Source organism: Anabas testudineus, chromosome 11 (genome assembly GCF_900324465.2).
Source record: "Anabas testudineus chromosome 11, fAnaTes1.2, whole genome shotgun sequence".
In the NCBI taxonomy this organism is placed as follows: domain Eukaryota; kingdom Metazoa; phylum Chordata; class Actinopteri; order Anabantiformes; family Anabantidae; genus Anabas; species Anabas testudineus.
Window position 1 is genome coordinate 12,778,412 of NC_046620.1, and position 19,592 is coordinate 12,798,003.

A 19,592-nucleotide genomic window follows, 5' to 3' on the forward strand; every position below is an offset into this window, starting at 1 on the left:
ATTATATAATAATATTATACTGTATATACTAGGGGTGTAGTGGGTCTGAAACCAAGACTGAAGACACATTACAATGTTCACGGTAATGAAAGATTTAACCACGTCTTTCAGTGACTGAACTAAATTACCATTAGAACTTCAATACAGTGCAGAGATATTTTTCTGTCAACAGTCAGTTTTATTTACATAGTTACTGCTATTTTCATATAGATCAACAGTTTAAGTTAGAAAATGCAAATAATCTAATACTGAAATTTGCTGACCCCTTTGAACCTTTCTAGCATGGCTTTAGTCTATGGAAACTAAATCTTTAGAAGCATGTTGTCAGGGTGATGAATTTCGCAACTCAGTAATACTTGATGAGACTGACAAAGGACAGTATCTGATGTACAGTTTTAATGTGGGTCACATCTCTCCAGGCAGCAGCTCCGGATGTTCGCTGACTCAGTAATTCTGCCTTTAGCATTAAAGAACTGGGAGAGCTATATGGTGAGAGATTTATCATGGCGACTTTTGGAAAACATAAGTTAGTCACATATAGGACGCGCCGTTTTCAACGCCGATAGCGGAAAAAAATGCAAGTGTCGCAGGTCGGGGCATGCTGCAAGCAGTGAAAGAAGACAGTCTGCTTAGTGACCGCCTTCAAAGTGTATTTTGCTTCCTTGTAGGTTCTGATCTTCCATGGCTTGTGAGGGTTAGATGTAGTGGCGTCTTTGCATATGTCTGAACACATTTCAAAGGGTTTCATTAATTTACTTTTGTGGAGAAAAAAAAATAATGTGACAGCAGAGTGTGTTACATTCCAGTGTCAGGATCCTGCTAGTTCAGACAGCCGTCTGAGCTTAGCTGATCTATTGTGTCTTCTGTAGCTCACATTGAATTTACTGTACAACTTTCCCTACCAGGACCACCTGCAGTGGACCAATTAAAATCACCACCCAACACTCCTTGGCCCAGATGGTTTGACAGACACACACACACACACACACACAGAAATTCACACCCACGATGACAACAGTTGGAGAGGATGAAAGCAATCAATAAATAATTGATGATAATTGGCTCCACCATTTATAATTGATACTCTCAATTATCACTAAGAGGCCCCACCTGAATTGTGTGTGTGTTTTCCTGCGTACCCAGCAGTGGACTGTCTTGTATGTCACTGAAGAAGTGTGTGCATGTCAACATCTGCCGTGTCTGTTGCAGCTCCTTCTTTTCCATTTTATGAGCTGCCGTATTAATGATATTCGTGTTTTTGCTCTAGACAAGTTTCTCTCTGTTCATAGAAGGCTAGACGCAAGCTGTTATCTCGACACTGGTAGCCGTACTGGCAGGAAACTCTTCTCTCCTGATAAGCAAATGGAGTGTGCGCTCACAGCTCAGTATGCTCCTTCATCAAAGATATTGTTTGGATATAATCACACAGCATACTCTCACTGTTGAACAAGAGTTATGATTCTAGTGTCGCATTGTGCTACCATACAACTTTTAGATTCATTATCTTCATCTTGGAAAGTAACTGGACAGTATCTAACCATGTTAAGTACAGAACAGAATTGAGAGTCTTGCTTGTTCTGATTTTGTGCAAATTAAAGGCTAATTAAATAATTCAAATGTGAATTATTTTCATATTATTTTCTTATCTTGAAATTCTTATCTCGTTAAATATAATCGTTGCATTAATCTGTAAGAAAAATAAATGCGAGATGCAGCTCCAGATTTTTTTTAGATTGTGTATGTGAGAAAAGTTACAGACCTTTACCATAGAACATGATTAATTTCCCAAACTGTGAACCCTGCAAGTAAACAAGTCATTGCTGCTGCTTTGCTCATAGTTGAACTGCATTAAACTTTTTAGAAAGCGTGAGAAATATGAAGTTTGGTATAAGTATGACATTTTTGGCTTCATGCAAAAAAAATAACATCCCGCTCTCTCTTTTCTTTCTCCGCACATTCCTCCAGATCACTACTCTGATCAACCACAAAGACAAGCCAAAGAAGTCGGAGCGCACCCTGACAGCCATACACAGGGTGGGCCAGGCAGTGAGCGTGGCAGTGGGACGTTTCGTCGCCGTTGGCGAGGCGATCGCCACAGAGAACCAAGAGCTGAAAGATGAGATGGGTCAAGCCTGCTTTGAGGCTCGCAGAGCAGGTGAGCAAGATCGCGTTTCACTGAAGTGCAGCAGTGTTTCTCTTTTGGAGGAGACGGTTATTTCTGTGGTTATAATTTTATGTTGTGATAATACTGAGGCATCTGTAGCCTAAATGCTTCTTTATAATGCATGTCATATTTTCATGTCCTAAGAAAAGCCACAGCCTTACGATGTTCAGAAGTCGGTACAGAGGGTCAACTATTAAACTGTCTCCTCATCAGTGCCTATTTGATGAAAAGCAAATTGTGATCCTTTCATAAAGTATCACCTTCAGGTTTCACAGTATTATCAAATTTTAGCAAATTGTGATTAGTCTGGACAGCCTGAGTGTCAAATTGTATTACATTAGGGGACCTCCAGAGTGCTCTGAAGACTTTGTTGTTATTAGATTTGAAGCAAAGGCTGAAAAAAGAGCGTCTTCACCTAAGGGCGCTGTGGTGAGGCAGGGAATGAATGTGTCTGCACTGGCTTGGAAAGCACTGCATAATAGATTCTGATAGGGTCTCGGACACTTTATGTATCAGGCTTTTGGTGAGATTGAAGGAGTTGTAGTTTTCCCAATATTGCCTGCCTCATAGATTACTTATGTGTTTCAACATTTCTCAGCTTGAGGTCAGGACTTCTAATTTTTTCTAGGGTTTGAACCTGCTGGCCGGCTGGGCCTATTTGATGGAGGGTTTGAATTTCTCCCCATGTCTGTATTTCTGTATTTTTCCTACTCACTCAAAAATATATGTATTAGGAGTCTTAAGTCCTGCCCAATGTGCACTCCATCAGCCTGCAAAGTTGGACATATAATCTGTTTGGGTACATTAAGCATGAAAACTGAGCGAGACTAAGAAGTATGAAGCGTTTTGGGATGGGTGACAGCCAGTGTGGAGAAATAAGTGTGCATCATTGTTGTGGGACTGTCAGCTTTTATTGAACCACAGAAAGACGGTTTTGTCAGAAATGTGTTTGTCTCAGTGTTTCTACATTTTCAACATTTTCTGTTAAGATGCAGCCTATAAATACACACCGAGCACGCGCATCAACCCTGCATCTTTTCTGTCAGCTTTCTCTTTGTTTTGCTATTTGGCACCGCTTCCTGTGGGAAACTCTTATTCATCTCTATCAACTTAGTTCCTATAAGGTAAAACAAGGGCCTCATTTACCCTTCTAGAGAGGGGAGCAGAAACTATATCTCACTGGCTAAGAATTTAGACACAACACTGTGATAATAGGTTTATGAAGGGGGAAACCGGCTTGTGTGGAGAAAGTGCTTAATCCTCACACAGCACTGATTTGTAAAGACAGCTAAAACTCAGACAAAAAGAGTGCTGGGGGGAGGAGGAGAAAAGTCTTGCGAGAGAAATGTGAATGCGCGTGCATAGGGCAGGCCAAGTGAAATCCCTGTGTGTTTTCACAGTTTTCACTTTGCACTTCTCAAGACAGGCAAGTGTTGCTTTATTTAAAAAAAAAAAAAAAAGAGTTTTTTGGTCTGTATCCATTTTTGAAATGATGGAAACATCTTCTGGGATAAAAAAAAACTGTTCTTTTTAAGTCTTTAAGCCTCCACGAGAGAGAAAGGCTAGTTAGCAAAGGATTGACATTTCTGTAATACCTAGCCAAAGGGAGAGTTTAATCAGGCAGCGTTCAGCCTTTTGTGCTATAATGAATGAAATAAAGGCAAGCTGAAAGCAGTAGTTTAATTAGATGTTACCCATCATCAGGGCAGTGGGGAGATCAAATGAGGCAGGTCAGTGGAGGCAATCTGTGTAGGATCTCTGTCGCTGTCCCTTTCACTCAGTCTGTCAGTGTCATTCTCACATTTACAAGTTTTCCATTTCTCCTTTTCCTACAAGACTGTTAGGATGAGGGTACATTTACAGCAGATCTATGTATGTAGGATGTGTGTTTAAATGTGCTCAAATGCTGGAACACATGTTGATTACAGGTGCGCAGTAATAGGCACAAATGATATACATGAACCAAATTTTATCAAAGCAGATATTTCAGTCTGGATCACAGTGGTGAACCTACTGTACCCACACCCCGCACTGTGAATTGAACATACAAAGTACATACTGATGATAACAAAAAGACCAGCGGGATCTCTTTTACACTTATAATGAGAATTCATTCTCCATATAATATATTTTCAGATTTGAATGAGGGCATTAAAGAGGTGGTTTCCACCCTAATAGTGTCAGGGGGGTTGAGCAGCATTCTTTGTGAGCCGGGCCGTGAAGTTTTAACTGGTTACCAGAGCTGGCACTGAAAAGCAGCCTGTCGGATGCAATTCATGCAGTTCGCCTGCGCTGCCTCTTTTAAATAACCAGCCACACCAACTAGACCCAATAAAGACCCTCCCCTTCCTTTCTGTCCTCCTCCCTGTCATGCTTAACTATGGGCATTTTGCAAAGGGCTATTTCATTGATAAGTTTCCATGTCTATACATTGTTTTTTTCTTTTATATCTGAGCAGGTTAGAAGAACATAGAAACAGTTGGAGTGTGTGAAGATTATTTGCACAGGCTGTTAATGTATGACTTTGCTCTGACATGTTTGAGGGCAGAACTGCAAAAATGGTTCACATTACTAACAAACTACGAGAATGAAAATATGCTCTCCCAGAGGTAGCAGATTGAAAGAACATCATGACATTGTGCAATCTGAACAGCCTCAGAGGGCATTTAGTAAATGATCAATTGAACATTCATCCATCAATTGTCTGCCTCTTATCAGGGTCCAGATCTCAGTGGCAGCAGGGAGAGCAAATAAGCCCAGAGGTCTTTCTGCCCAACTACATCCTGCAGTACTTCCTGGGGGGTCCCAAGGCTCTCACAGGCCAGATGGGATATGTAAACCCTCCAGCATGTTCCGGGCCTGCTTCCCCAATTGGGAAAATACTCTTTGAATATTCTAAATGTTAACCACTATTTCTTCAAGCCAAACCAAAAGTCATTTTCCGCGACTGATACGAACTGAGCTCTTTGATGATTCAGGAGCCTGAATAACAAGTCACTTTGTCTGGCTGCTCTCGTTTGGTCGTTTCAGATTGTTCTTATATAATATGACTCCCCAAAAGTCAGAGGTGAGCCTCACTGTGCCCTTCTCTCTTCTGTTTCAGGTGATGCCATAGCCCAGTTGACAGATGTGGGATCACCCTTGTCGTGTCAGTCAGATGGACGCGTTACAGTGTTCAGTGATAGGACGGGGATGGTGAAAGCTGCACGCTTGCTTCTCTCTTCAGTCACTAAAGTTTTGGTCTTAGCCGACCGCATCGTCATCAAACAGATAATCACATCACGCAACAAGGTAAGAAACACTAGTGTGCGGTAACTCTAATCTCTTCCTCTTGCACACACACACACACACACGCACACTAGTGTACACGTAGAAAAACACACACACACACACATCTAGGCAACCTGCACCCTGAGTCCTTTATTTCCTAATAGATAAGGCCTGGCTCTCTGCAAGAGTACTCTGGAGGTAATTGAAGGGAAGCAGCACATTTAGCGACCACATAAAAACACAGAGCCCGTCCCTCTTCATCGTACCTGGCTCCGCTCTTAGACAGACAGCGTGATATGAATGTAGCTGCAGACCGGGCCAAGGATGGAAACAGGGGGGCCTAATCATGACTGGTTAGCCTCGTTTGGACAGACAGTCGACAGCCCCCTGTTCTCCATTACAGGCAAACACAATTACACGTCTTCCTCCTCATTGTCTGACGTGGAGAAAAGCTGCAGTGTTAGCACTGCCAGTTAGCCTACCCTCAGCAGCTAAATTAGCAGCTACATGGGCTACTATTAACTAAAATGCAGGTTAGGATCTACTAAATCTGCTGCTTTTATTTTGGGATATCACTGATATAATTACACAACACGGAGCTATTAATGCACCAAATGGATGTTACAGAAACACAGTGTAAAAAACTATAATACTGCAATATTACTGATAAATGTTATTATTGTTTGCAGTGTAAAGTGATGATACACTCTTTGGATATAAACATAAAAGCATCCCGGCTGTTTCTATATCCAGATAACAACAGAAATAGGTTGTTACAGCATGGATGGACTAAAAGAACACCAGCCATATGTCTCCTGGTCGCACAGTGTTCTGATCTTCTCACTCCTCTCAGGTCCTGGTGACCCTTGACCATCTGGAAAGAGTCAGCACCTTCCAGGAATTTGTACAGATTTTCAGCCAGTTTGGCAACGAGATGGTGGAGTTTGCCCACCTCACAGGAGACCGACAGAACGTGAGTAGCATCTGAAGATACCCTGCTTTTCTGTTTGGACGGTCAAAAGCATCAGCTTACTTCAAATATCTCTACCAAATGTATTGTATATACTGTATACATATATATATATAGTGTGCTTATCAACACACATTATTTTGTCCCATTGTTTCAGCAACACTGAACACCTTTTGTTTGTGTAAATGTATCTCTTAAAACAAGCAGTGATTTCATAATGTCATAGTGTGCAGGCAGACTGTGAAACCCACTGTTCCTACACTGTGAATGTGCATTGAAACACAAAACAAATCAATAATTCAAGTGTCAAATATTTACAAAAAAGTCAAACTGCGAATAAGACTTCAGCTTCTCTTCTTCCAAATCTCTTTCTGTATCTGCTCAATCAATGACTTGAGCCATACACATTCTGATTCAGTGCTGCCATGAACTGACCTATGCTTCTGCGATCTGTCTCCTCCTGCAATATGCAGTATTTGTAGCTGATTTGCAAAACTAAACTTTTGCTCAAAGCTTCAGAGAAACTTTGCTGCTGTCAAAGTTTTCTAATCCTACTCTGATGCATATGTTCAGCCTCTGCAGCTAAAGCGCTTTGCCTGCAGAAGCTGATGTAAAGTGCAACGGCTGCGATAGCTAGACAAGGAGGGAGGATCGACCATCCCTCTTTCTGAATTTCATCAGGACTCATGTTTTGACACACACATCACGTCTCTTTCCAACGCTCCTCATTGCAGCTATTGCTCTCTGCTCATTTTCCACCCTGTTTTCTTTATCTCTTTTTTTTTTTATCTTTGTCATTTTCACTCCCACTCGTGTCCTCCTATGCACACGCACACATATATGCAAACACACACAGCCTTTTAGAAAATCTACCATCTTCATCTGTTTAAGCCAGGCAAGCACAAACTCAAGTGCATTGGAAAGGAGTTGATTCAGCAGCCTTTTTTAAATCCCTGATCTACTAATTTGAGCTATTTTGTTTAGCATACATATAGCAGGATGCAGCAGTTCAAACATACTTTATCTTTGTTCCTATTCTGGTAGCATCTCTTGTTATAGGAGAACATATTTTGATTGAGATTTTGTGTGTGTGTTTACACTTGGTCTCTTCATACCAACATGAAACAGATTTGTTGAATACTTTTGATGCCCAGTGTCCCTTGGACACACAGAGAGTTCTAAGTAGTAGTAACTGGAGTAAAGCCACCCATAACCATCTGGTATGTGTGTGTTTGTGCTGCAGGACCTGAAGGATGAGAAGAAGAAAGCCCGGATGGCAGCAGCCAGAGCAGTTCTGGAGAAATGCACCATGATGCTCCTCACAGCCTCTAAGGTAAACCTTTGGCCCAACAACACTGGACCTCAGGGCAAGGTTTATGTCCTTATGTCCTTTTAAGTTCAGTATCAAGGTTTCTCAGATGCTGTGGTCAACAGTCAAACCTAAGTCACATAATAATAAAAACCTAATGAGTAGTCATGGTTGAAAAAATACAAATGATAGAAGGTTATAAGAGTAGAGGAGGGCACAAATTCTGACATTTCACATTGAATTCCTTCCAAAGACTTGCCTGAGGCACCCAGATTGTGAGTCGGCGCGGATCAACAAAGACGCCGTGTTTCACAGAATGCGCTGTGCCCTGGAGCAGGTCATCGAGATAGTCACTGAGGCACGAAGCTGTGGGGAGAACAGGGTCCTTCCTGCAAGCATCTACAATGGCATCAAGGACTTCAAGGTAGGAGGAGACATGATACTTTTTTAAAATGATGCTCGTCTGACGTAAGGTGGAGAGACCGCAGGCAGGGGTTGTTTTTTCTGAATATGACAGTTACACGGTCAGTTCATATTAATAAGACATACTGTAGCACCAGTAGTCTGAAATACATTTTTAGTTTCAGCATTAGCATTTCAGTATTCACTGTGTTGTTAAAGCTTCAGATGTGACTCAGACAGTCAACATGGCAGACATGTCCATGTTCTGATGTGATAAATGCCGTTGTGTGAATCACCGTTAAAACCTTCATCCTTCAGACTCATCTTCTCTCTCCTCCTTGTGCACTGACCAATGAAAGAAATAAACATGTTACATTGAAAAACTGTTTAACTGAAGTTTTTCCACTGCTTTTCATAAATAGTTTAATGGCAAAGTTTAACTAAAAGCTTATATAAACCTGTCATATTAAGACTTGGACACGATCGCAGTATCTTAACACAGACCTTTGTTGAAAAGGAAAGTGAAGGGTAAAACGGATTATAAATGGATTAGCTTTTGTGCTTGTGTATTTGACATACTGTTTCCATGTTGTGTAGCGCTGTGTACACGCCCCTTGTCATTCACAGGTATTATGGGGTCAAGCGCTTAATGATAATAAGTTATGTTGTGTCTTTTCCCACCTGACATTAGTAAAGCTCCTCTGTGTTGCTGCATCATTCTTTCTGTTCCTCTAACCGTCCTTCAAATGCTGCTTCAACTCCCCAACTCCCCAACCCTCTTCCTCCTCTCCTCACTCCCTGCTCATGCAGTCCAGCGTGGAGTGCCTGCGGGAGAGCCTGTACTCCTTGTCACCGCAGAGTGTGGGCAGTCAGCTAGAGGCTCTGGTGGAGCGGACTGAGGACTTCACTGATTCGGCCTACACCAGCCACGAGCAGCGGCAGGCCATCCTAGGTCTGTGCCAGCTGGCTCGCCAGGACACTCAGCAGCTGGTGCACGCCTGGGTTGAGGCGGTATGTTGGCACGAGCAGCCACGCTTGCACAGATGAGCACAAATTTGCAGGAATATTCATAAAAACATATGCCGCCATAATAGTAATAATTATAACTATCTTATCAGTAACACAACTACAAAAGAAAAGTAAAATAATCAGATTCAACACAGAGCTATTTAAACAAAGAAGATGAGACGTGGGTGGGGTTGTTCAATACGCACCCAGACAGAAACTTATGCAGACAGGCCTACGCACATTAAGATCCCTCCCTGGTCAGTCATTCACTTTGCCTACTCACAATCTTTGCACACATCCCTCCTCGAACAGCAGAGCATAATAACTGACCTGAAAACATTTTTACTAAGGCTCATTCAGCAGAGAGAGAAACATCATGTAGTCTTCCTTGTCTTGTTGCCATTTAGTCTCGTTGGCCTTCAGAATCGATGGACTTATAGAGCACAAGTTATTATGTTGCAGTTGCTTATAACATTTTTTTTGTGTGTGTTCTGAGCACACAGAAAGACTGCTGCCGCATAATTGTATAGTAGTGTTTGATTTAGTCTTTGCAATTGAAGGTCATCTGAAGAACTGAAAAGACAAGATTGCTGCAGTATTTTGAAATTGCAGTGAAAGCTTGTGAATGTGCAAATAATCTTGCGTGTTATTGTGGCAGGTTGAGCAGAATATGTATTTGATTTAGCTGCATTTTTATTCCGACTTGCCTGCATTTCATAAACAAGATGTTGTACAATATTTAAATGTTAGAATTAGTTTATATCATTTTTGATTACACATAATTGCATGTTTAAATACCCCAACTCTCTTTTCCTTATTCAGAAAGTAATAGATAGCAATAGATGAAAACAAAACCATGCTGCAAAGTGAATTCTCCATTTCAGCTTTTTATCTATATATTGTCACAGTGTTTGTGTGTGACTGTGAATTATGTGTGTCTTTCATTTTATTCCTCCCCCTCTCATCGAAGCAGCAGTCTGCCCATGCCAAAGAGGCCACAGAGGACATGGAGGTGGCCATCCTGAAGACATGCCAGAGCGTCAGTGACCTCAGACGTGAGGTGAGCAGCAGCCTGCCTCTGCTCTGTCTGCCTGTCTGTCTGTTCTCGGAGTCTTAATAGATGGACTAAGTTGTTGTGCGACTGTTGGTGGTTTCCCACTTTTCATCGGCTGTTTCTCTATCAACTCAACATCACTGTGTCATCTCTTCTCTTCTTTGTGCTCCACCTCTACAGAAATCCTCTCTCATTCATGTCTCTCCCTTATCTTTCTTAATCCGCTCCTATTAATATTTTACTATTTCTCTCGCTCTCCCCCTCAAGCTCCATAAGGTGGCAGTTGGTCGTGCCTCAGAACTGCTCAAAGTTCATGGGGAGCAGTTGCCTCTGCGGGCTCTGAAAGCTGCAGGTGCTGAGGGGAACCTGGAGGCAGTTGCCGAGTATTCACGCAAACTCACTGAGCAGAAGGAGCAGCTGGTGGAGGTAGGCAGGGACAAGGGCAAAGGGACCGGGAAGGCGGGGAGAGGTTTGGTAGCAATATATTTGTCCAGACTTCTTCCTTGTTATTTTGTGGGGCCGAGTTGATAGTAAGAGTTGTTAAAATTCCTGTCCTACCAGTACCACACCACGAGCACTTATTCTTGCGAGCAAACACAGCTTGAGACGAATGAAAATGTAGAGTACCCTTTAAACCCTCGACCAAAATGAAAGCCAACATGTGGCTTTGTTATGCGAAGCAGAAAACATCATGCATGCTTTGTCACATCTTTGCTAATGGCCCTAACAAACAGAAATGTTCAGTGTGAACTGGAACATATAAAGATTTTCTGAAGAAAAGCTGAATTAATTTGATTATTTGGTAATTACCTATTAATATTAGAAGCATCTTGATTTAATCTGTTGATCTGTCACCTGTTCCACCTCAGACCTGTCGGCTGTTGTGCCATGTGTCGGGGACAGAGCCACTTGAAATTACCTGTATACACGCTGAGGAGACCTTCCATGTCATTGGTCCACAGGTAACTATAACTCCCCAAACATTTTCTGTATGACTTGATGCTTTTATATATCATATATCATGATGTCTAAGTTTAAACAGGTTAAGTTTAAATAAAGCTGAGACCTATTTTGTTCCATTCTGCAGTTTTATTGTTTTGTATGTCAGAGAGTCAGGGAGTAAAATCAAACCTGTGTAATATTCTGCATAGACAGTGGGGAGTGAAAATAGACAAATGACTTCACGTCTCTCTGCTCTACCTCCTACACCTGCAACCCATTCAAGATGGCTAAGAACATGTTGTCCACCTAGTCCCCCTATCCCAGATCTAATTATGTTTGCGCTTGGAAACCATCCATGCCAGTAATTATCCAGCAATGTAGAATGTTCCCGTCCTGCTGCGCTAATGTCAGGCCCCGCATGACTCCGCAGTAATGACTCCGCTCCTAAGTTCAAAGGTCAACCAATCAATAACGTTGCAGTATGTGGTGACAGTGGTGATATCTCACTGTGTCTGCCCGAAGTAATAGAGGGGTGGCCCAGAGGGTAATTGGCTATTAAATACTACACTGTAGGGGCTGGGCATGGGGTGTGTGTGCTTGTTTTTTAAGTTATATTTGGCAAATATAACTCTCTAAAATCAGATTTCCGCTGAGACTAGAGACCAGACTGTTACATAACAACTTATAATATCTGCACTCCAGAGTGTGGTTTCACACATATTGCAAGCTTGAGCTCGGCTCCACATATGGTGCATGAGAGATACAGGATAACACATCGTGCTTATCAACCATCATCCCTTTATTTTGTAAACCACAAGGCCTTAAAGGGCAGATGGGTGACTGTATCAATGACTGAATTAAATCAACAAAAACAAGTCTGCATTTTTGTAATTGATCACAAACTGTTTTTTTAACTCCAGTGTCTACAAACTTGACTTTTCTTAGTTAGCTTTAATATTAGTTACATATTGTGGTAAATTATATAGCGGTAATTGGAGGATTCCACAGTATTTGTCTTTGAGTTCTGGAGATGTGTTCTCATTATTGCTCCATCAGGTAGTGTTTCATCCTTATTTATAGCACTATATTGTTATTAAGTAACATTGAAGTTGTTCAGGGTCACTTCTGCCTCCTATCTGCCTTTGCTTTTTAAAAATAATGGGATTAATAGAGACGTGAGCTCCAAGAGAGTGAACTCATTTTACTGGTCTTCCATCGGTTGCTTATAAAATGTTCCTCTCTGCAATTCGATGAACATCCTTTAATGATTTCTTTTGCCCCATTACAATTCTTCGCACTCTTTCTCAGATCATCTCAGCAGCCCAGACGCTGGCCCTCCACCCATCCAGCAAGATCGCCAAAGAGAACCTGGAGGTGTTCTGCGAGGCCTGGGAGTCGCAGCTCTGTGACATGGCCCTGCTGCTGCGAGAGATCAATGATGTCTTTGAAGGCAAGCGAGGTGCGTTTTTGTTGTTGTTGTTGTTGTTGTTGTTTAGCTAATGCACACGCATGAGAAACAGAGAGTCTTTTTAAAAAAGCGAGCAGCAGAAGCAAACGCAGGTGAGCTGTGCTGTGCATAGGATTTGAGCCTGAAAGCATCAAGTTCTTTGTTAAAAAACCTTGATGAATCATTTTGCCCCTGAACACTTCAGTAGCCGGAATAAAAGCACAGAGAACATATCTTTTTAAAAATTAATCATCATGGAACGTGGGAAGTGTTTTGTAAAAGGAACAACGTCAGTGCCTTTTAACACCTATGCATTCATTTATTCTGTACTACCTTTCTATTCATTATTGTTCCAGGTAGCTTAAACATCCAAGACATAGACCGTCCCTTTTACAAATTGTTTAGATCATCACTGACTTGGTCTCAAATTCATTCAAATTCATGGTTACTAGGTATATATTTGCTCTTGTTGGTCTGCTGTCAGTGACCACTTGGTATGTATGTTTGTATCAGGGGGTTTTGGATTTAGGTGCTATCAAGCCTGTGTTTTCACACACGGTGAGTGGGAGAAATCTCAAAGGCAGAGGAAATATGTTTTGACATATTTTCAAGCCCTTTAAGAATCAGGCTCTCAAATAAAGTGCAGTAAATATTTTTCAAGTGTAGCTAACTGGGTGAGGGGATCACATCAGTCACACTACTGTACTGTCAATACAAAATGTGCCTTTAAATCAGTTCTGTGGATACTGTGGAGAGATCTTTGGTAATATTTTATCCAAATCTTTCCTCATAAACATGCTGTCCTTGTAGTGGGCTGCAATGAACCAGGCAGCTTGTGTTTATGATGAAAGGTAGAAATGTGTCAAGGGGAACCAGTGATAAAAGCAAAACTATTTCATGACCCTCATATTTGAATATCCATAACTGAACCACACTAATTGTTTGAAAGTGTACATTATAAAACACAATAATAATCACAATAATTCTCTATTCCCAGGAGATAAAAGACCTTATTTGTCACTGCCCAGACCTGGGGTAACTATCACATCATCCATCCTCATGAATATTCCAATGATACAATAGTTTGTAATCCTCTTATTAATGCAATTCTCTTTTCCCACAGAAACACTCAGCTAACTTGAAGACTGCCAAGGCTGTCAAGTTGGATGCAGAGGTAGTATATACCATAAACTCAGCACAATACATTACTTCTCATCTTGAACCCTGTTCTGACAGCAGCATATTAATCTCCAGGAAACTTTGTGTCACTTGCTCGAAGAACTGATGGTGCTCGTATGGTAATAGGCTGCAATTTTGCTGGCCAGCAGTTTTTCACATGCTGCACTGCACCAGGAAAGCAGGATTATTCTGATTGTAAAACGTCTGAATGTGTTAATCAATCAAAATAATCCCGTACGCTAACACGAAACACACGTTTCTAAAACGATATGTATTATACGCCAGGTTTCCACATAGAGAATTACATGTGTGTCCGTTTCTTTTTTGTGTGTGTGTGTGTGTATGTGTGTGTGCAGGAGCAAACCAGCATGGCCAAGCTGGGCCTGGAGCTTCGTCTGCTCTCATCAGACATGGACACAGAAGTAGAAAAGTGGGAGGAACCAGAACATGACATTGTTCGACAGAGCCAGAGCCTGGCCAGTATGGCCTACAACATGTATCTGTTCACCAGGTGGGCAAACGGTACCACACAATACAAAGACATGTACATGCTCAGAAGTGCTAACTGCAGCTTGATGAACTCCTACATTCGAGTTCAGCATTGTAAAGCCTCTTAAGCATCCACGAGTCTCTTTAGAAGCTCAGTGTAAATTAAATGGCCCCCAGTTATCATTAGTTTGGGGCACGAGACAAAGTTGACATGGCTATGATTCACTGTCACAACAAAATTGCTGCATCTCTGCCAAATTGCAGTTTTTGTTGTTTCCTCGTGATGTTGTTTTGTGATTGTCCATCTTGCTCATCATGTGTCTTTTCCTCTTTTTTTCTGTATTTCCCATATTGATTCTCCAGGGGAGAGGGACTGCTGAAAACAACACTAGATCTTTTTCACCAAGCTGAGGTATGTTTGTCCATATCCGCTGTCGAATCATAACCATATGTCGACGTTGTAAATGAATGCAGCTTTAGTTTCATTAAACCTAAAATATGCTATGGCTAGCATATCAGTAGGTCGGTAAATGCCAGTTTCCCTTCATCCACCTCTGTCTTGCAAATCAGATAGAGAATGAATGGGACTTATCAACATAATGGAAATATACTGCGTTGTTCTCAGCCTCCTTGGGCACACAGAATGATAACAAAGAAGGTTGCACAGAGGGACGTATCCTATTGAATTGGGATCATTGACAGTAATGTGCAGTGATTTGTAGAATCAGGGCCCAAAATGTCAGCTAGGATTTATTCCATACGGGTTGAGCACAGCAGATAAGAGAGGAAGACGCATAAGAGGGGAAAGAGATGGGAAAGCGTACTGATAAGAAAAAGTGAGTTCTCATAATATTTACTGACTATTGAGAGGCTTCCTGGTGGAAGCTAAAAGAATTATAGTCTTGATTGTATTTGTGTTTTGTATTTTGATTTTTGTCGTTTGTGTGACTCACTCTCCAGGTGCTCTCTGAAGAGGGGCTCCAGCTGTGCTCATCTCTCCGTACGTTTTCTGCTCAGGTATACACTAATGCAATAAATCTCTCTTTCTCGAATTTACACACGTTTGTACATATATATCTTTGTGAGGACTGCCATTTACATAAATCATTCTTTATCTCCTTACTTTAATCCCATCCACCACAACAACATCCATCCAAAATGAAATGTCCAGCCCCAACCCTAATTTGAACATTAAGACAAAAAACAAATCTTAACCCTCAAATAGCCAATATATCTTCACTACTAAACACTCAACAGCTCACAATGTGTAGCCAGACATTAAGCATTTTAGAAAAAACAAATCTATGTGCATTTCATAAGAGAAAGAAGATGTGTGCACTGGAATATATTAAAAACAAACAGTTTAGAAATCAAAGACAAAAGAAAACTTTATATTCTTTGAACAGGATTTACTGCTAACCCATCTGTATGCAGACACATACACCCACCTGCGCCTCCTCCTATTTTACGCCTCTCACACACACACCCACATCACACATTCTGGCATGTCACGGTGCCAAATCCACCTTATAAATCACACAGCGAGAGCAGGAAATTAAGGCTGTCATACACTCTCACCATCCTCTGTTCCTCCAAGTTGGGATCCAGCAAAACAAACGTAGCCCGAGTGCCTTCCATCCCTTTGCCCTCCTCCAACTTCTTCCCCAGGTCCTCCAAGTTTAATTAGAGACTCTCTTTGACAGCCATTAACGACCAGCATTTGTCACTGCCGCGTCTGTCGGTGTGTACGTCTGTGCACATGTGCACGTGTGGAGGGGGCGAGGGCGGAGGAGTTGACTGCGAACGCCCAGGACTAATTCATAATAAAGAGGCCCGGCTCTTCAACTTGCTTAAGCTTTCTGATTAATTACATCAAACAAACTGCCGCTAATGTGGCTCTGTCTCACCTTCTACTCCCGTAGTTATTTTGGCTCCTAACACACTTGCAGCACACAGTCATTTCAAATTATGACGCTATTTATGCAAAAAACGCTTGAGAATTTTTAATTGAGGTTTAAGAGGTTTCGTGTGCTTTTGTGAGTCATCAATAGCACTAAGAAAAGAGTGTGTGTTGTTAGGTCATTTGTGACCATGTGCACACTTGTATCTGATTGATGGCCCCCGTGACTGAGATCAGGGGATTAACGCAGCTGGATAACAGACTTAAGCAGTAGATCATGACCCGGCTGTTGCTGATGGTTTACATCAAGCAACATTACATATAAATTTATTTTATCCTCTTTGTTCCTCTTTTTTTTATGCTTAAATTTTAGTTTGAACACAGGCGCTGTAAATCCTGTGCGCATTAACCAGAGTCTGCAAATAAAACCGCCACAAACATGCTCTGCTGTCCCGCAAAACATCTCCTTCTCTTTTTCTGTCTTTCTCTCAGTTCCAGCTGGTTGATGAGGAGAGGTCTGAAGTGATGACAGAGATGGAGAAACTGCTGGCATTGTGCCAACAGCTGCAGATGGGGGCTAAGACTCCTGTACAGGGCAAGACTGCCACCTTCCAGAAGGTACCTACACTACGCCTGTGTGTGTCCTTCTGTGTATTTGTATTCATTTTTATTTGTGTGTACAGTTATTAAAAATGAATCGATACACAATCTACAGATGAGTTAGTGTTCTTGTTTTTCTTGGCAGTGTTTTTGCCTTGAGCCTGTTCTGCTTGATACACATTAAATCAGTAAAACCACACATACTTCCGGAACGACGTTCTGTAGTAGTTGTTTTGTTTGTATGTTTTTTATTTTTATTTTTGTAAAGCTGTAATTGGCATTCATATCATCCAAACTACTTCCCCAACAACAGACAGGCATCAATGAAGCACTGAGCGCACAATAAAGCATGACTGAAACCCGTTGCTTCATTAGTGGCTACTGCATATTCTTTGAGTGATCTGTGAGTAACAGCATTATCGAACCCAGGGCGCTAGATTAATGAACATCTATGAGGAATTAATGAGCATCTTGGGCAGGGATGAGCTGCCTTAGGTCACATTGTAATAAAAGCGAAGGTTGAAATCAAAAGGACAGGGTGAAGAATAACATGTTCTCTGCTGATTAATGAGTGTCTCTTTGATATGTATTGGCTCCCATTTCTCTGCCTCTCCATCCTAATGTTCACTTGATCATTCATCACTAACAGTAGTAGACAGAGAAGTAGAGTGTCTGTCAATGACTGGTAAGGCACTGATGAGGAAATGTAAAATGAAACGTCAAAAGCAGTTTAGATGGGGATGGTGTGTGTGGCTGTGGTTTGTAGGCTGCTGGATTGTGTTTGTATGTGTTTGCACCTGATGTTTATCTCTGCTGCCCCTTCTTAAGCAGAGATGTATAATCTAATTTCTTTATCCCTAGGTGGACTCGTCCATTCAGACAACCAGAAGCATACTGACTGTGGTCCTCTCCCTCCTCCCATTTTGTAACAAGCTCAACAGAAAGGTGATTGAACAAGAGAAATGCTAATGTAGTTCCAACAAAGGATGATTAAACTTGCAATGACCGAGTTTTTTTTGGGCCACTTGAAGGCAGTTAAGGCAAAGTGTAAAAAAAACACTGACATAGGGATATGGCAGACTTGTTATCTGCTGAATATAATAACATAGAGCAATATTTGTATTCATATAGATGCATGTGTCTGGCCACCTGGTGAATGTAAGTCTTATATTAATAGAAGAGCTGTTTGCTGCATCTTAAGATAAGGCATTCAAGAGTAAACTGAAACACTAAAGTTGTAAAACTGTAATACCAAAACAATGAGCTGAAACTAAAATGCAGAGTAGGGTGATAATTCTCTGGAGTCTCAGCACTAAAACCAATCTCTTTGACAATATAGGTAGTTAATTATGTCATTATAGCACATTTAAGTTAATTTTTGGGGGGGTTATTACATGTTTGTTGTTAGAAATGCTTTCACATTTGTTGTCTTTCTATTTATTTTCTCCCCACACTGGCCATTTGCAGTACAAATCAGAGAGGAATAGTCTGGTTTCCCCACAGGACTGGAGAGAGAGGCGAGATGCAGCCACACCTGTCAAAGAGGAAGGAGCTCTCAAAAACACCAATGGTTTTGGTGTCAAATCTTTGGAACAGCACATGGCTGGTCTCAACCTCCTGGAGAGCAAATAATTCAGGAAATAGCCACTCCCCTTTTTCGAGTTGGAGCAGCACGTAGACAACGTCACCTTTCTGGAGAAGATCCAAGTAATCCAGGAAATCTTTCACTCCCATCACCATCATCATCATCATCATCATGGGCCACAGATTAAGATGGTTCTCTGACTGTACCAAGTACTGTTGGATCAGTGAGGGTTTATATTTGCTGTCTGGATGATGAATTAAAACATTTACTGAGGAATAAAATCAGATCCATGCTCCCTGTGCCTATGGGCAGTTTTACCCCACAGTAGCTTGTAGCCTGAAGTACCAGTTCCTCTCTACTCCACAAGGTGGAGACAATCAGCCAACACTAAGACTTTGCTACTAGCAGTCAGTCTCCTCAGAGAGAGCGCTGATTTTGGAGTCACTTTTATCACTTATCTGGCTGTAGAGCAATTGCACAGCAGGAAAGAACTCCACTTCATACTCAGTTCAGCCATACATCTGTCTTCACTATGTGCCTATGTGTACCAAGCCTATTAGCTTTGTGGTGTACAGTAAACGTGTTGTACATTTTAACCTAAAGCGGGAAAAAACACATAGTGAAATGGCTAAAAATCCACCATGCATGATGCCATCATCGCCACTGCCTTGTGTTTCCTGTCCCCTACGGTCACTGTGTCATAGGCTTGTAATGTTAGTTCTTGTTATGTGATGCTAGCTATAGTGGTACATTCTGTCCATCACTGGCACTGTAGTCAGTGTCTCACTTTGGATTAATAAGTATTTTTAAAAAGTCGATCACACCATATAATTAATGTCTAAATTCCAGACCATTTGCTATGGAATGTTCCCCGTGTGCCATATTAGTAATGAAATGCAAAAACACCTTTATAATGCCAAATATGACTGTCCTTGTGAAGATGCTGTGATCTTCAGCTTACTACTAGTAGGAACTACCAAGCTCTCCTTCCAGTATTATTCACTGGACATATATTTTTTGGATTGGGCCTGCTTTCACCAAAAAGTCAGCAAACATGTTCTGTGTATACTGCTAATACTCTTTGAATCCCCCCCCCTCACAAAAGAAACGAATGATGAGTGTGAGCTGGCACCTGTGTCAAATGGAGCCATGAAGTGTACTTGTAATGAAGATTATCCAAGTGAAGCTGCCTAAAAGGCTAACATGTATTAAGGTATATGGCATGTATATTGTGGTACTTGAATCATAAATATATATCCTAAAGTAATGACTT

At 41.4% G+C, this 19,592-nt stretch overlaps 1 protein-coding gene across 3 annotated transcripts in view; it reads left to right on the forward strand.

Annotated features, from left to right (window-relative positions):
* The window catches only part of ctnnal1 (catenin (cadherin-associated protein), alpha-like 1), a 40,957-nt gene extending 21,838 nt beyond the window's left edge, over window positions 1-19,119 (forward strand). The window contains exons 2-19 of one of the 3 annotated variants that reach the window (XM_026349019.1): window positions 1,966-2,155; window positions 5,268-5,455; window positions 6,288-6,407; window positions 7,648-7,737; window positions 7,967-8,137; window positions 8,926-9,126; window positions 10,097-10,183; window positions 10,445-10,603; window positions 11,047-11,139; window positions 12,428-12,578; window positions 13,564-13,601; window positions 13,690-13,740; window positions 14,102-14,256; window positions 14,598-14,646; window positions 15,195-15,251; window positions 16,627-16,752; window positions 17,596-17,679; window positions 18,202-19,119. In XM_026349019.1, coding sequence (XP_026204804.1) covers window positions 1,966-2,155; window positions 5,268-5,455; window positions 6,288-6,407; window positions 7,648-7,737; window positions 7,967-8,137; window positions 8,926-9,126; window positions 10,097-10,183; window positions 10,445-10,603; window positions 11,047-11,139; window positions 12,428-12,578; window positions 13,564-13,601; window positions 13,690-13,740; window positions 14,102-14,256; window positions 14,598-14,646; window positions 15,195-15,251; window positions 16,627-16,752; window positions 17,596-17,679; window positions 18,202-18,366 — 2,175 coding nt within the window. In that variant the 3' untranslated portion in view covers window positions 18,367-19,119. The remainder of the gene's footprint in view (window positions 1-1,965; window positions 2,156-5,267; window positions 5,456-6,287; window positions 6,408-7,647; window positions 7,738-7,966; window positions 8,138-8,925; window positions 9,127-10,096; window positions 10,184-10,444; window positions 10,604-11,046; window positions 11,140-12,427; window positions 12,579-13,563; window positions 13,602-13,689; window positions 13,741-14,101; window positions 14,257-14,597; window positions 14,647-15,194; window positions 15,252-16,626; window positions 16,753-17,595; window positions 17,680-18,201) is intronic. The other 2 variants (XM_026349022.1, XM_026349021.1) reach the window with 2 other exon arrangements.
* The last annotated feature ends 473 nt before the right edge of the window (window positions 19,120-19,592 follow it).